This window comes from Oncorhynchus tshawytscha, linkage group LG05 (genome assembly GCF_018296145.1).
Source record: "Oncorhynchus tshawytscha isolate Ot180627B linkage group LG05, Otsh_v2.0, whole genome shotgun sequence".
Taxonomy (NCBI): Eukaryota; Metazoa; Chordata; class Actinopteri; order Salmoniformes; family Salmonidae; genus Oncorhynchus; species Oncorhynchus tshawytscha.
This window is the reverse complement of record NC_056433.1, coordinates 52,729,287-52,745,901: the sequence shown is the minus strand read 5'-3', so window position 1 is coordinate 52,745,901 and position 16,615 is coordinate 52,729,287. Positions and strand designations below refer to the sequence as shown.

Sequence of the window (16,615 nt, the reverse complement as noted above, 5' to 3'; positions counted from 1 at the left end):
TATAGATATAACCTTACCAGTTTATTGAGGTTGGACTTATCACCTGCCTTGGATGGTTCCTCCACTGCTCTCTGGGTTTCGGCAAAGGAATCAGCAATGCCAACAGCATTGTGACACGAGGATGCTGAGGATGGTGGATGTTCCTGGATCTCCTCAACAATAGAAGAGTCAGACTCCTCTCTCCTCTTTTCATCGCAGAGCTGGGGCAGCAGCATCATATGAAACAGAGGTATCTAGTATGAGAATAATGGTCCATTCTCAGAGCAGCATCTTTACGGACTCCTCTTTGAATATGCGTATTTCTCCAAAACTCAGTTGTCCTGAGTCTGCACAGAACTGCCAGGACGTATGATCAATGGAGCCACTCAAGTTTTTTTATCCTGTATTTCTCAACACATTCATGAAAATGGCCTCCAAACCTTCCAGCTGGGGGAGATCTTCGTGGGCTATACTCCACCTTGTCTCAGGGTAGTAAGTTGGTGGTCTGTTGACATCCTTCTAGCAGTGTGGGGGCTGTGCTTTGTCCAGGGGTATCGTAGGACGGTGCCACAGTGTCCCCGACTAACCCCTGTCTCAGTCTCCAGTATCTATGCTGCAATAGTCTATGTGCCGGGGGGCTAGAGTCAGTCTGTCCGATTTGGTGTAAATCTCCTGTCTTATCTGGAGTACTGTGTGAACTTAAGTATGCTCCCTCTATTTCTCTTGTCTCTCTCTTCTCTCTCAGAGGACCTGAGCCCTAGGACCATGCCTCAGGACTACCTGGCCTGACGACTCCAGGCCCGGTCCCCAGTCCACCTGGTCGTGCTGCTGATCGAGTTTCTGCTGCTTTGCCCTTTTGCTATGGAACCCTAAACTGTTCACCAGACGTGTTACCTTGTTCCGGACCTGTTGTTTTTGACCCTCTCTCTCCCTCTCCCTCCCTCTCTAACGCACCTGCTGTCTCAATCTCTGAATGGCTATGAAAAACCAACTGACATTTACTCCTGAGGTACTGCCCTGTTACACCCTCTACAACCACTGTGATATTATTTGACCCTGATGGTCATCTTTGAACGTTTGAACATATTGAAGAACGATCTGGCTTAAATGGCCATGTACTCTTATAATCTCCACCCGGCACAGCCAGAAGAGGACTGGCCAACCCTCAGAGCCTGTTTCCTCTTTTCTTCCTTGGTTCCTGCCTTTCTATGGAGTTTTTCCTAGCCACTGTGCTTCTACATCTGCTTTACATGTTCTTTTTGGGGTTTTATTCTAGGTTTCTGTATAAGCACTTTGTGACGTCTGCTGATATAAAAACAGCTTTATAAATACATTTGATTGAAACCTCACCGGTTTATTGAGGGATGTCTTGACACTCTTAGAGGAGTTTTCACCTCCCTCACCATTTATCTCCTGTACTTCCTGGCTATGAGCACAGGATAGTGGCCTTGTCCCCAGCGCTTGGACAGGAGGGAACGGGAGTGATGCTGCAATGGATAGCAGCCTTTTTAAGGGCTCCTGACCAATTCTGCTATTTTGTGTTTTTTTGCACTTGATTGTAACTTTTTTTGAAAATAAGGTTTCTGCCATTGTTTCCTATGACCGGAAAGAACTTCTGGACATCAGAACAGCGCAAAAATATGTTGGTGAGTGCATAAACCGCCTCTACCCTCCATTCTATTGGCGAACGTATCACTGGAGAACAAACTGGATGAGCGCCGTTCAAGGCTATCCTATCCTAACGGAACCTGAAGAACTGTAATATCCTATGTTTCTCTGAGTTGTGGCTGAACAAGGACATGGATCATATGCATCAAGCTGTTTTTTTATGCATCGGCCAGACAGAATGGAAGCGTCCGGTAAGCTCAAGGTGTGTGTCTCTTTGTTAAAAACACCTGGTGCTCAATCTCTAATATTAAGGAAGTCTTGAGGTTCAGCTCACCTGAGTTATAATTTATTTGACCTTTATTTAACTAGGAAAGTCAGTTAAGAACAAATTGTTGTTTTCAATGACAGCCTTAACTGCCTGTTCAGGGGCAGAACGACAGATTTATACCTTGTCAGCTCGGGGATTTGAACTTGCAACCTTCCGGTCACTAGTCCAATGCTCTAACCACTAGGCTACCCTGCGTCATGATAAGTTGTAGACAATTGTAGCGGTTGTCGTATGAAGGAGAGGACCAAAGCGCAGCGTGGTAAGTGTTCATCTTGATTTTTAATACGAATAGTGAACACTGAAACAAAAACAATAAAACGACAAACGAACAGAACAACAAACTGAACGGTGAAATAAAACACAGAACAGAAAATAAACACCCACGAAACACAAGTGGGAAAAGGCTACCTAAGTATGATTCTCAATCAGAGACAACTAACGACACCTGACTCTGATTGAGAACCATACCAGGCCAAACGCAAACACAACATAGAAAACGGAACATAGACAACCCACCCAACTTACGCCCTGACCATACTAAAACAAAGACATAATAAAAGAACTACGGTCAGAACGTGACAGTACCCCCCACCAAAGGTGCGGACTCCGGCCGCAAAACCGAAACCTATACGGGAGGGTCTGGGTGGGTGTCTGTCCGCAGTGGTGGTTCTGGCGCAAGACGTGGACCCCACTCCACCATAGTCCTTCTCCGCCTCTTTACCCGCCTCCGTGGCCTCTTTAACGCGGCGAACCTCGCCGCCGACCTCGGACTGGGGACCCAAGCCACGGGTCCTGAATGGACGGGAGATTCCGGCAGCACCGGACAGGCGGGAGACTCCAGCAGCTCCGGTGTGAAGGGCGATTCCGGCAGTTCCTGGCTGACGGACGGCTCCGGCAGCTCCTGGCTGACGGACGGCTCCGACAGCTCCTGGCTGACTGATGGCTCCGGCAGCTCCAGGCTGACTGACAGCTCCGGCAGCTCCTCGATGACTGACGGCTCTGGCAGCTCAGGAGAGATGGGCGACTCTGGCAGCTCAGGACAGACGGGCGACTCTGGCAGCTCAGGACAGACGGGAGACTCTGGTAGCTCAGGACAGATGGGAGACTCTGGAAGCTCAGGACAGACGGGAGACTCTGGCAGCTCAGGACAGACGGGTGACTCTGGCAGCGCTGGGCAGGAGGAAGACTCTGGCAGCGCTGGGCAGGAGGAAGACTCTGGCAGCGCTGGGCAGGAGGAAGACTCTGGCAGCGCTGGGCAAGAGGAAGACTCTGGCAGCGCTGAGCAGGCGGGAGCACCTGTAGGAAGGAGACAGAGAGACAGCCTGGTGCGGGGGGCTGCCACCGGAGGGCTGGTGCGTGGAGGTGGAACCGGATAGACCGGACCGTGAAGGCGCACTGGAGCTCTCGAGCACCGAGCCTGCCCAACCTTACCTGGTTGAATGCTCCCCGTAGCCAGGCTAGTGCGGCGAGGTGGAATAGCCCGCACTGGGCTGTACTGGCGAACCGGGGACACCATGCGTAAGGCTGGTGCCATGAACCCCGGCCCGAGGAGACGCACTGGAGACCAGATGCGCTGAGCCGGCTTCATGGCACCTGGCTCGATGCCCACTCTAGCCCGGCCGATATGAGGCGCTGCTATGTATCGCACCCGGCTGTGCCTGCGCACCGGGGACACCGTGCGCCTCACGGCATAACACGGTGCCTGCCCGGTCCCCCTCTCTCCACGGTAAGCACGGGGAGTTGGCTCAGGTCTCCTACCTGCCTTAGCCACACTCCCCGTGTGCCCCCCCAATAAATGTTTGGGGCTGCCTCTCGGGCTTCCAGTCGCGCTGCCGTGCTGCCTCCTGATAACGCCGCCTCTGGCCAGTGATTTTGATGCAGTGAAACTGTTTTACCTCATTTCTATCAGCATGTCACCTGTGGCGAAGAAACTCTAGACCATCTTTACTCCACACACAGAAACGCATACAAAGCTTTCCGTCACCCTCCATTTGGCAAATCTGGCCATAACTCTATCCTCCTTTTTCCTGTTTACAAGTAAAAACTCAATCTGGAAGTACCAGTGATGCACTCAATATGGAAGTGGTTCGATGAAGCGGATACTAAGCTACAGGACTGTTCAGGGATTTATTGAGGAGTTTATCACATCAGTCACCGGCTTCATTTAATAAATGCATCGACGACGTTATCCCCACATTGACCTTATGTATATATCCCAACCAGAGGCCATGGACTACAGGCAACATCCGTGCTGAGCTAAAGGCTAGAGCTGCCGCTATCAAAGAGCGGGACACTAATCCAGACACTGATAAGAAATCTCGCTACGCTCTCAAATGAACCATCAAACAGGCAAAGTGTCAATACAGGACTAAGATCGAATCCTACTACACCGGCTCTGATGCTCATTGGATGTGGCAGGGCTGGCAAACTATCATGGATTACAAAAGGAAACCCAGTCCTACCAGACAAGCTAAATGTCTTCTATGCTCGCTTCGAGGCAAGCCACACTGAACCATGCATGAGAGCACCAGCTGTTCCGGATGACTTTGTGATCATGCTGTCCTTAGCCGATGTGAGTAAGACCGTTAAACAGGTCAACATTCACCAGGCCACAGGGCAAGGTGGAATACCAGGAAGGGTACTCAGAGCATGCGCTGACCAGCTGGCAAGTGTCTTCACTGACATTTTCAACCTCTCCCTGACACAGTCCGTAATACCTAAGTTTCAAGCAGACCACCATAGTTCCTGTGTCCAAGAACGCCAAGGTAACCTCGCTAAATTACTATCGCCTAGTATCACTCACATCTGTAGCCATGAAATGCTTTGAAAGGCTGGTCATGGCTCACATCAACACCATCATCCCAGACACCCTGCCCCAACAGATCCAGAGATGACGCAATATTTGTTGCACTCCACATTGCCCTTTCCCACGTGGACAAGAGGAACACTTATGTGAAAATTGTGTACATTGACTACAGCTCAGCGTTCAACACGATAGTGCCCTCCAAGCTCCTAAATAAGCTAAAGACTCTGGGACTGAACACCTCCCTCTGCACCTGGATCCTTGACTTCCTGACGAGCCACCCCCATCCTGTACTCCCTATTCACCCAAGACTGTGTGGCCATGCACAACTCCAACACTGTCATTAAGTTTGCCAATGACACAACAGTGGTAGACCTGATCACTGACGACGATGAGACAGCCTATAGGGAGCAGGTCAGAGACCTGGCAGTGTGTTGTCAGGACAACAACCTCTCATTCAATGTCAGCAAGACAAAAGAGCTGATCGTGGACTACAGGAAATGGAGGGCAGAACAAGCCCCCATTCACATCAACGGGGCTGTAGTGGAGCGGGTTGAGAGCTTCAAGCTCCTCAGTGTCCACATCACTAAGGATTTATCATCGTCCACACACATACCAATACAGTCGTGAAGAGTGCCCGACAATGCCTCTTCCCTCTCAAGAGGTTGAAAAGATTTTGCATGGGCCCTTAGAAAGTTCTACAGCTGCACCATTGAGAGCATCTTGACTGGCAGCATCTCCGCTTGGTATGGCAACTGCTTTGCATCCGACCGCAAGGCTCTACAGAGGGTAATGCATACGGCCCAGTACATTGCTTGGGTCAAGCTCCCAGCCATCCAGGACCTCTATAACAGGCGATGTCAGAGGAAGGCCCTACTCCAGCCATCCAAATCATAGACTGTTCTCTCTGCTACCGCACAGCAAACGGTATCGATGCACCAAGTCTGGAACCAACAGGAACCCGAAGAGCTTCCACCACCAAGCCATAAGATTGCTACATAGTTAGTTAAATAGTTAACCAAATAGCTACCCAGACTATCTGTATAGACCCTTTTTGCACTAACCTTTTTGAAGTCACATAGGCTGCAACTATGTATTATTATTCGTAGTTATATGTACTGTACATATCTACAACAATGAACTTGTACCCCTGCACATCAACTCGGTAATGGTACCCCTGTATATAACCAAGTTATCATTACTCCTTGTGTATTTATTAGTACTTTTATTATGAGGTGCTTTACTTTTCTGTTATTTCTCTATTTTCTTTGTCTCTGTATTGTTGGGAAGGGCCCCTGAGTAAGCATTTCACTGTTGGTCCACACCTGTTGTTTAGGAAGCATGTGACAAATAAAATGTGATTTGATTTGAGAGGCAGGATGGTCCGCCACCACCTCCTTTGACTCTCTGGCCTGACATGGCTCTGCAATGAAGGAGCAATGATTTCAAGATAGACCTATTTGTACAGGCACAGTACATCTTTTTTTATGGTAGGAAATAACTGGTGAGATGATAGTATTAGCATTTGAGTATTTTATTAGGATCCCCATTAGCTGATGCTGAAGGAGCAGCTACTCTTGCTGGGGTCCACACAAAACACAAACATGGCATAATACAGAACATCAATAGACGAGAACAGCTCAGAGTTGCATATTTGAATACTCTGAAATCTTAGGAACACTTTACATGCAATGGTGGCAAATCATCCAAAACATACATATCATCTTCTGAAATGGCTTCAATTGCACAAGGAGATACATGTGTTGTTTTCGAAGGATACACACAAATACCAACAGAAATAGCAGTACATTAAAAAAATTAATCACTGGAGCTAAAGTCCTGTTGCACATCTGGAGATGAATCAAAGTATAAATCTAAGTTATAATACAGAATGGGTGTATCACTGAAACAATATTTCTCTGTCCTACTAAACACCTACTACATTGCAAACCTGTTACTGGACTGCTTTAAAGTGCATTGAATTCATATCATACTTTAATAAATACTGTTAGTTGTACAGATAATTAGTCCATACCAATATACATCAAATCAAATGTCGTTCTTCACATGCGCCGAATACGACACCTTACAGTGAAATGCTTACTTACAAGCTCTTAACCAAAAATGCAATGTTAGAAAAAAAGTGTTAAGAAAGTATTTACTAAATTAAACGGCAGTAAAAAACGTATCACTCCAGTAGACTGCACTCCAGTAGACTGCACTCCAGTAGACTGCACTCCAGTAGCCTGCACTCCAATAGCCTGCACTCCAGTAGCCTGCACTCCAGTAGCCTGCACTCCAATAGCCTGCACTCCAGTAGCCTGCACTCCAGTAGCCTGCACTCCAGTAGACTGCACTCCAGTAGACTGCACTCCAGTAGCCTGCACTCCAATAGCCTGCACTCCAGTAGCCTGCACTCAAATAGCCTGCACTCCAGTAGCCTGCACTCCAATAGCCTGCACTCCAGTAGCCTGCACTCCAATAGCCTGCACTCCAGTAGACTGCATTCCAATAGCCTGCACTCCAGTAGACTGCACTCCAGTAGACTGCACTCCAGTAGCCTGCACTCTAATAGCCTGCACTCCAGTAGCCTGCACTCCAGTAGCCTGCACTCCAATAGCCTGCACTCCAGTAGCCTGCACTCCAATAGCCTGCACTCCAGTAGACTGCAGTCCAGTAGACTGCACTCCAGTAGCCTGCACTCCAGTAGACTACACTCCAGTAGCCTGCACTCCAGTAGACTGCACTCCAGTAGCCTGCACTCCAGTAGCCTGCACTCCAGTAGACTGCACTCCAGTAGCCTGCACTCCAGTAGACTGCACTCCAGTAGCCTGCACTCCAATAGCCTGCACTCCAGTAGCCTGCACTCCAGTAGACTGCACTCCAGTAGCCTGCACTCCAATAGCCTGCACTCCAGTAGCCTGCACTCCAGTAGCCTGCACTCCAATAGCCTGCACTCCAGTAGCCTGCACTCCAGTAGCCTGCACTCCAGTAGCCTGCACTCCAGTAGACTGCACTCCAGTAGCCTGCACTCCAATAGCCTGCACTCCAGTAGCCTGCACTCAAATAGCCTGCACTCCAGTAGCCTGCACTCCAATAGCCTGCACTCCAGTAGCCTGCACTCCAATAGCCTGCACTCCAGTAGACTGCATTCCAATAGCCTGCACTCCAGTAGACTGCACTCCAGTAGACTGCACTCCAGTAGCCTGCACTCCAATAGCCTGCACTCCAGTAGCCTGCACTCCAGTAGCCTGCACTCCAACAGCCTGCACTCCAGTAGCCTGCACTCCAATAGCCTGCACTCCAGTAGACTGCAGTCCAGTAGACTGCACTCCAGTAGCCTGCACTCCAGTAGACTACACTCCAGTAGCCTGCACTCCAGTAGCCTGCACTCCAGTAGACTGCACTCCAGTAGCCTGCACTCCAGTAGACTGCACATTGTAAATAAGGAACTGACTGACCCTGAATATAGCTTACTTACTTTCTTTTGTTCTTATTATTTCTATGTCTATTTCTTGTGTGTTTTTGTTTTCTCTTATGTTATTTTTAGTATTATATTGTTATTGATTAGAGCTTGCAAGAAGAAAAGCATTTCACTGTACTTTTGCATGTGACATTAAAACTTGAGACTTGAAACTTGAAATGTCTTGGCCACAAACGGCACAAATTTCAAATGGTGCAAAAGAAGCATCAGTTTTTCTGTAAATTTCTTAGGCCTATTTAATCATTCTATTTCATTGCTCCCATTTGACTTTAGTCTTGGTGCACTGCACACACAGCAACAACTGACCATTATACATGAAATTAAAGATTGTCGCATACAGTAGGTGCAGTGAAATGTGTTGTTTTACAGGGCATTGGGGTCAATAATTTACAATTAATTAATTCAGGGGGTGAATTGCACTCACCTATGACTCATGTTGATATGTCTTTCATAAATAGTTATCATGGTATGAAATCATATGCATGCATTTCACTACATGTTCGTGGGAAAAGTCATGATAAATTGAAGATGATCAAATCTGCCACGGACGAACAGAGGGTAGTGCATACGGCCCAGTACATCACTGGGGCCAAGCTTCCTCCCATCCAGAGCCTCTGTACCAGGCGGTGTCAGAGAAAGGCCCTAAAAATTGTCAGACTCCAGCTACCCTAGTCATAGACTGTTTTCCCATTGCTACCACACGGCAAGCGGTACTGGAGCGCCAAGTCTAGGTCCAAGAGGCTTCTAAACAGCATCTAACCCCCAAGCCATAAGACTCCTGGACATCTAATCAAATGGCTACCCAGACTATTTGCACTGCCCCCCCATATGCTGCTGCTACTCTGTTATTATCTATGCATAGCCACTTTAATAACTCTACCTACATGTACATATTACCTCAACTACCTCAACTAACCGGTGCCTCCGCACATTGACTCTGTACCGGTACATCCTGTATATAGCTTCGCTATTGTTATTTTACTGCTCCTCTTTAAATATTTGTAACTTTTCTTTCTTTAGGGTATTTTTCTTAAAACTGCATTGTTGGTTAAGGGCTTGTAAGTAAGCATTTCACTGTAAGGTCTACTACACCGGTTGTATTCGGCATGTGACACATACTTTTTTTTATTTTTTGAAACAACACAAAATGGTTGCAAATACCACATTTATTCAGACTTTGTCCCCAAAAATATTGAAAAACAATATAATCAATAAAAACATAGGCATTGGATAGAATATGGCAAATACTCAAGCTTCTGACGTGTCCATATAGATTGACTTAAATAGCAAGCATTGAGTTGGATTTCTACATGTGATACTGGTAGTTAAAATACATTACACACTTGACTACATTTACTTTATAAAATGTCACTGTACAATAAAGGTTTCCCATGTGGCATATGTATACAATGTATTGTAAAGAAAACCTTTAACTAGACAAATTATAGCATAACAAAAAGTAATACACTGATTTCTCTTTATCCAAAAAGTTTCTTGTATGTTCAAAAAATGTCCATCTTCATGATCTATGGAACTCAATAAATGAACTAGAATTTATATGTATATCCAATAATAGTTGTGTTTGTGATGCATCTTTAAAATGGGCAAATCGGTGATCTATGACATGTCAAATGTTACAACAAATATTCCTCTCTCAAAGCAGGTTTGTCAAATCACAGCTCAAAAGGGACACCTGCTGGTCCATTAAGTAACTGCACTAATGAACATTCCAACTCCTTTACTATTCTCTCATGCACTCTTTCAGGAAGATATTCAAACACTTTATCTCAACACTACCAATTTAACATTCAAGTCCAAACTTAACATGAAACAAAACATGTTGCTGGTTCAATCCATGAGAAGTAATGCCAAGTGTACCTACACTAATTCACGTGGATGTGGTGCTAGAAAACAATGACTAGCTGTGAAAATCCACAGCAAATGATTAGCAACAGTTGAAGAGTTAATCAACATCAGTAACTTCCATGCATAGGAAAAATGGCATTCATACAAAGAAAAGCGGTCAAATATTTTGCTAAAGTTACAAAAATATCAACATTAATAAATTAATTGTATAACTGCTACTATGTTTTCCCAGTACCCCTCTAATTTTCAAAAGACGTAAAGAAGCGATAGTTGAATTATAGACATCTTTGAGGCTAGAAGAATGGTAGCCCTTGTGTGTTGTCAGTTTGCTCTCGCTCTCTCGTATGCATGTGTATGACGGAGCCATGTGTTCATAGCAGGCTGGCCAGGCTGGTTGTCGGGCCGTTCTGGGCTTGAAACTGCCCAGGTGGTGGGCCGTCCGTCCACTGTCACAGAGGAGATTAGTATTGTTAATTACCCATCTGAGCCAGACAGACAACAGAAACACAGCTAAACAACCTATATTATCTATTTACAATACACAACTTTTACGGCAGTAATAATTCAAGATAAAAAAAGTTAAAGATAAATTGATATGTACGCTGATTAGGTTGTGTTCGGGGAGGCTGCAGGCAGCGATGTGGTCCTGGAGAAGCTGCTGGGAGAAGTTCTGGTGCATCTGAGCAGCTTCATGGGCATCTATGGTGTTTCCCAGGGCCTTGTTCAGATCTACAGGGACAAGACAAAAACAGTGTGGTCAAGGAAACCTACATCAAATACTTTAAGCTTAGTAGGGAGCATTGAAGCTCAATCCAAAGACAAAAGAAATGCACAGGTACGGACGTACCTTTTAAAAGGGCCGAGGACCACAGCTGGACAGACATGTCAGGGATCTTGCTGGCCAGCTGCATCGCTGGAACCACCATGTTGTTGCTTTCCTAGAGAAAAAACAACAACATATTGTTACACAACCTACAGTTTGAGTCAGAAGCTTACCTACACCTTAGTCAAATACATTTAAACTCAGTTTTTCACAATTCCTGACATTTAATCCGTGTAAAAATTCCCTGTCTTTAGGATCACCACTTCATTTTCAGAATGTGAAATGTCAGAATAATAGTAGAATGATTTAGTTCAGCTTTTATATTTCTTTCATCACATTCCCAGTGGGTCAGAAGTTTACATACACTCAATTAGTATTTGGTAGCATTGCCTTTAAATCGCTTAACTTGGGTCAAATGTTTCAGGTAGCCTTCCACAAGCTTCCCACAATAAGTTGGGTGACTTTTGGCCCATTCCTCCTGACAGAGCTGATGTAACGGAGTCAGGGTTGTAGCCCTCCTTGATCGCACATGCTTTTTCAGTTCTGCCCACAATTTTCTATAGGATTGAGGTCAGGGCTTTGTGATTGCCCCTCCACTACCTCGACTTTGTTGCCCATAAGCCATTTTGCCACAACTTTGGAAGTATGCTTGAGGTCATTGTCCATTGCCCATGCGACCAAGCTTTAACTTCCTCGCTGATGTCTTGAGATGTTGCTTCAATATATCCACATCATTTTCCTTCCTCACAATGCCATTATTTTGTGAAGTGCACCAGTCCCTCCTGCAGCAAAACACCCCACCAACATAATGCTGCCACCCCCATGCTTCACGGTTGGTATGGTGTTCTTCGGCTTACAAGGCTCCCCTTTTTCCTCCAAACATAACGATGGTCATTATGGCCAAACAGTTCTATTTTTGTTTCATCAGACCAGAGGACACTTCTCCAAAAAGTACGATCTTTGTCCCAATGTGCAGTTGCAAACCGTAATCTGGCTGTTTTATGGCAGTTTTGGAGCAGTGGCTTCTTCCTTGCTGAGCGGCCTTCAGGTTATGTCGATATAGGACTCATTTGACTGTAGATACTTTTGTACCTGTTTCCTCCAGCATCTTCACAAGGTCCTTTGCTGTTGTTCTGGGATTGATTTGCACTTTTCGCACCAAAGTACGTTCATCTCTAGGAGACAGAACACGTCTCCTTCCTGAGCGGCATGACGGCTGCGTGGTCCCATGGTGTTTATACTTGCGTACTATTGTTTGTAGAGATGAACGTGGTACCTTCAGGCGTTTAGAAATAGCTCCCAAGACTGAACCAGACTTGTGCAGGTCTACAATTTGTTTTCTGAGGTCTTGGCTGATTTCTTTTGATTTTCCCATGATGTCAAGCAAAGAGGCACTGCGTTTGAAGGGAGACCTTGAAATACATCCAGAGATACACCTCCAATTGACTCAAATGATGTCAATTAGCCTATCAGATGCTTCTAAAGACATTACATAATTTTCTGGACTTTTCCAAGCTGTTTAAAGGCAGTCAACTTAGTGTATGTAAACTTCTGACCCACTGGAAATGTGATACAGTGAATTATAAGTGAAATAATCTGTCTGTAAACAATTTTTGGAAAAATTACATGCACAAAGTAGCTGTCCTAACTGACTTGCCAAAACTATAGTTTGTTAACAAGACATTTGTGGAGTGGTTGAAAAACAAGTTTTAATGACTCCAACCTAAGTGTATGTAAACTTCCGCCTTCAACACATACTTTTTTCCGCACACGTTGAATAAAATATATACTATACAGTAAGCTATGGACCCATACATCATTTTTGTAAAGGGCAGGGTAGATGTTCCTTGAAAAATATCAATTTGTGACCATTGTGGAGTGATCTTACCCTGTGGTTTCCCAGTACATAGAATATATGGCCTAGCAGAACCAGTGAGCAGGCTGTCAGTCTATTCAGGTCCTCCGCATTGGACATCTTCAGAGTTTCTCTAAGGAACCGCCTGTAATAAGAGTATCATTATGAAATTATGTATTTTCCAATTCCCACTGAAAATTTGAGGACTTATGGGACACTTCTCAGCAACTCCGTAAAAGAGGAGGTGGGGGAGACTCACTTGGCCTCGTTGTAGCGTCCTTGGAAGAAGGACAGGAGTCCTCGGATGTAGAAAGCTGCAGCGCGGAGACAGTGAGAGCTGCAACACAACCAAACAAACAAGCCCGTCAGCTTGTAGTCAAATACACCAGCTCAGCAACGGGCTGCATTCTTAGCCTTAAAAAAAAAGAAGGTATTTGGCTCTGAGAATGTGTTTGGATTACAAAGCAAAATTGAGCAACCATTAAAATCTCTGTGTTATGCAATACGTATTAACACACCTCACAGGAAAGTTGTGATCAGGGTTTATCCTCTCAAGGAGACTGTAGAGCTTTAAAAGAAAACAAGGTTAATACAGTTAACAATACTTTATTTTGAGTAAAAATGAATAGTGTGTGTGTGTGTCTACTAACCTCCTGGTGTCTGTTTCCTTCCCTGATATAGACGCTGGCCAGGTTTGTCACAATGAACGCCCACAGTTCCTGGTGTGTGGTTAGCTGGAAAGGAAACACCTACAGATGAACTTACTATCCAAAACGTGACAATGTAATACATATTGAACGCATGCAGAGAGAACCCGTATAATAAGCTTAGCGTTACGACTTACGTCACTTACCCGCAAAGCGGCGGTGAACTGTGCCTCTGCGTTGTCCATACAGTTGACAGATATGCAATACAGGCCCTGAAAAATGGAACAGCACATAAAAGAAGGGAGTTTTAGAGTTCCAGTTAGAGAAGTGGGTGGTAAACTGTTATTCAAGATAGTGAATTGAGGGTATGTATTCTGGGTGAAGGTTTCAAATACTTACTAGTAGAGTGTGGAGTTGGGCAGCGTGATTGGTGAATAACCTGGGGGACTGTTGGCACAGTTGGCAGACCTGGGAGATCTGGGATATGGAGAGAGAAAGTCATCATCTCAACTGTCAATGGGCATGAAATTGCCCATCATATATTCCAGTAGCTACTTTGACTGAACTTTTAAACATTCCACTGTAACTTCGCACAGTGTTTATGTTCAGAGTGAATGAGTAAAACAGAAATAAGATTGGTCCATGGATGCTTCTACATTACCTCTTGTAATGCAGTAGCCTTGTGACCAGTGACTAGCCGACACATGATGATGTGCTCCAGCAGAATGACCTGGAACGTTGAAAGGATGGGACTGCTGTCCAGCACTGAAATATGGGGGGTGGGACATTTTAGACAACAGTGGGTGTTAAACAGATGATTTTGATAGTGGTACAGAAAAGAGGCGACGCATGTGGGCTTCAAATCACATACTTTTTAGTTTCTCAAGCTGCATGAGTGCTTTGTCTGTGTATTTCTGTGCCTTCTCCAAATACCCTGCTTGCATGGAGTGCATGACAGTCACCTGGAACATATAGAGAACAAGGTTATTACCATGTAACATGTTGCTTTTACCTATCCAATCCTTTCAGATCTGCACCAGTGTCTGTGGGGGATCAGTTCTCAGGTATCAGATGAGAAGGGAAAATATGGGGCTCACCAGGTAGACAAGAACACACATGTGTTCCTTGGGCAGCCAGTGGAAGAGGTCAGCAGGGTTACTGGGCAGGATCTCATCATCATGGAGTGTAGAGATGGTCTGGATGCACTGCTGCAGTTGCTTAAGACAGGGCTTCACACTCTTCACCTGCAACATAACATGGAGGTGGTCAATACCAGTGAAGCTGTTTCAACTACACTACAAATGAGTGGGAAAGCATATAGGCCATCTTGTCCAGGGGTGCATGACTACAATGTTGGGTGTTATTGCCCATGTGGACCACAGTTAGTGCATCGGTGGTTTTGATCCAGCCTGACAGGCGTCTTTACCTGTCCGGCATCCAGGTAGTGTGTGACCTGCAGCACCAGGAAAAATACCCTGAGAGACTCTTTCTGGATGGGGTTTCCCTGCCAGTTCTCCACGATCGTCCCGCACAGCGTGAGCAGAGGGTGCACCTCCCCCAGCTTCCTCTCCATCAGTAGGAGCTGATACAAAGGATAAACAGAACATTATGGTATGGATTCTCTAGTGCAAAATATTAGTTTATACCCATGCTATAAGTGCATTGCATACGTAAGATATCTGTTAATACTTACTAAAACACAAATGACAGATACAAAATTCTGCATTTTCATAAAAGAATTTGAGACTTACCATTCCTTTACTCAAGAGGAACAGCGCCCTAAGAAACACACATTGCATACTCAGCCGACCGTTATAAAAATGTTTTCATTAAGTTCACTGGAGGGCATGTTTAACATAACATCTACTGTATCTTGTTTTATGGATGATTAAATGTCGACAGAAAAAGTAAATAGTTCAGCACAGCAAGGTTACAGTACCTGGTGTATTCCGAGCCCACCACTCTGGCATACTCAGCACCGACCCCTAGGAGGTCACAGGCAGACACAAGGTCTTTCTCCAGAGTGTGTAGTTGCTGATAAAAGAAAAAAATAAGACACATTCAATGCACTGCAATGTAAAGGCTTACAATCAAACATCCAAAAGAGACAAGTCAATTCAGTCAGTATTTACAGTACATCTGACAGTACAACATACCGCTAGTTGAAACAGCAGGCGACAGTGCCAATAGGGAGTTTGCTGTGAGATCTGGATTGCCTTTCGCAGTAAAGGCTTTGCAGAATCCACCAGATTCTGAAAACAACAAATACAGAATCAAAACTACTCGACCTTACACTTGAATGAAAACATGTTTGTCAAAATGGGTCTCCAGACATTGCAAAAGCAGGAAATGTATTTTAGCTTTATTTACCGGTACCTGCTGACAATAGAGTTCGGACAAAAGACTTGCTGCTTCAAATTTAACATCTTCAAATTGTGGGATCTGAGATATTCTGTTAAGGAAACCCCTTAATTGACATTTAATACAGAATTTTACTATCGAGAAATAATGTACCAGATGGAACAGCAAACACAGAACTGAGAAATGTTCTGCAGAATTGCACGACATTGTAATGCTAGTTACTGTAGTGTTGGCGTTGAAACCATAGCATTGAAAAGGATACTTGTTGTGATATTAACCACTGAAAAAATAGAAAATAGGAGATGTTAGAGACAAAATACAGTACAATGTTGCATGCAGTCAAAGCAAGCAACAGTAGTAGCAACTTCTAACACATTGAACGTGTGAAAGATGCGCAGGCCTACCGGCTAGGCTATCATGCTAGCAAATTATCTTCTGAGTCCAAATGACTTATGACTGATACCAGAAAGCCAGGCTCTAACGCTAGTTATCGAACTTATTATTGTTCCCATTTCACTATTCAAGGCCTCGACTAACGCATCTCTGGTTCCATCATCGAGCTTTCCTAAACTCTCCCTCACCGCTTTCTCCAAGTGGCTCCGCGCCAGCTCGCTGTTCTTCGTATGATGATAGAGCACCGAGCCGAGTTGAAGGTGAGTTCTGGCCTCCACCCTTTGCGGGGGTTTAAACTGAAAAACCGCTTGAAGACAATGCACACACAGACGAATTTTGGGTGGACTTGAGGTGCGGAAATGTTCTGCAAAGCCAAGGAGGGCGAGGTACCACGACTCCGGGGCCTCTACGTTGGACGCCATTTTCCCGAAAACAACAACAACAACAAGTACTGATCGCTGTGTCAAA

General features: G+C 45.2%; 1 protein-coding gene across 4 annotated transcripts; it reads right to left on the bottom strand.

The window, feature by feature from the left end:
* Positions 1-9,350: 9,350 nt before the first annotated feature.
* LOC112250835 (MAU2 chromatid cohesion factor homolog) lies at positions 9,351-16,590 on the bottom strand. 4 transcript variants are annotated; one of them, XM_024421311.2, is made up of 19 exons: positions 16,336-16,590; positions 16,017-16,034; positions 15,764-15,835; positions 15,550-15,645; positions 15,333-15,427; positions 15,145-15,172; positions 14,820-14,975; positions 14,491-14,637; positions 14,265-14,355; positions 14,055-14,158; positions 13,793-13,870; positions 13,591-13,665; positions 13,397-13,480; positions 13,265-13,314; positions 13,006-13,083; positions 12,780-12,891; positions 10,916-11,006; positions 10,670-10,797; positions 9,351-10,514 (listed from the first exon to the last, which is right to left on the bottom strand). In XM_024421311.2, the coding sequence occupies exons 1-19, from the start codon at positions 16,567-16,569 to the stop codon at positions 10,440-10,442; spliced, it is 1,812 nt and encodes a 603-aa protein (XP_024277079.1). In that variant the 5' UTR covers positions 16,570-16,590; the 3' UTR covers positions 9,351-10,439. The 4 variants fall into 4 exon arrangements, with proteins under 4 accessions (XP_024277079.1, XP_024277081.1, XP_024277080.1 ...); XM_024421313.2 differs by having other exon boundaries at positions 13,600-13,665; XM_024421312.2 differs by having other exon boundaries at positions 15,770-15,835.
* Positions 16,591-16,615: the final 25 nt, after the last annotated feature.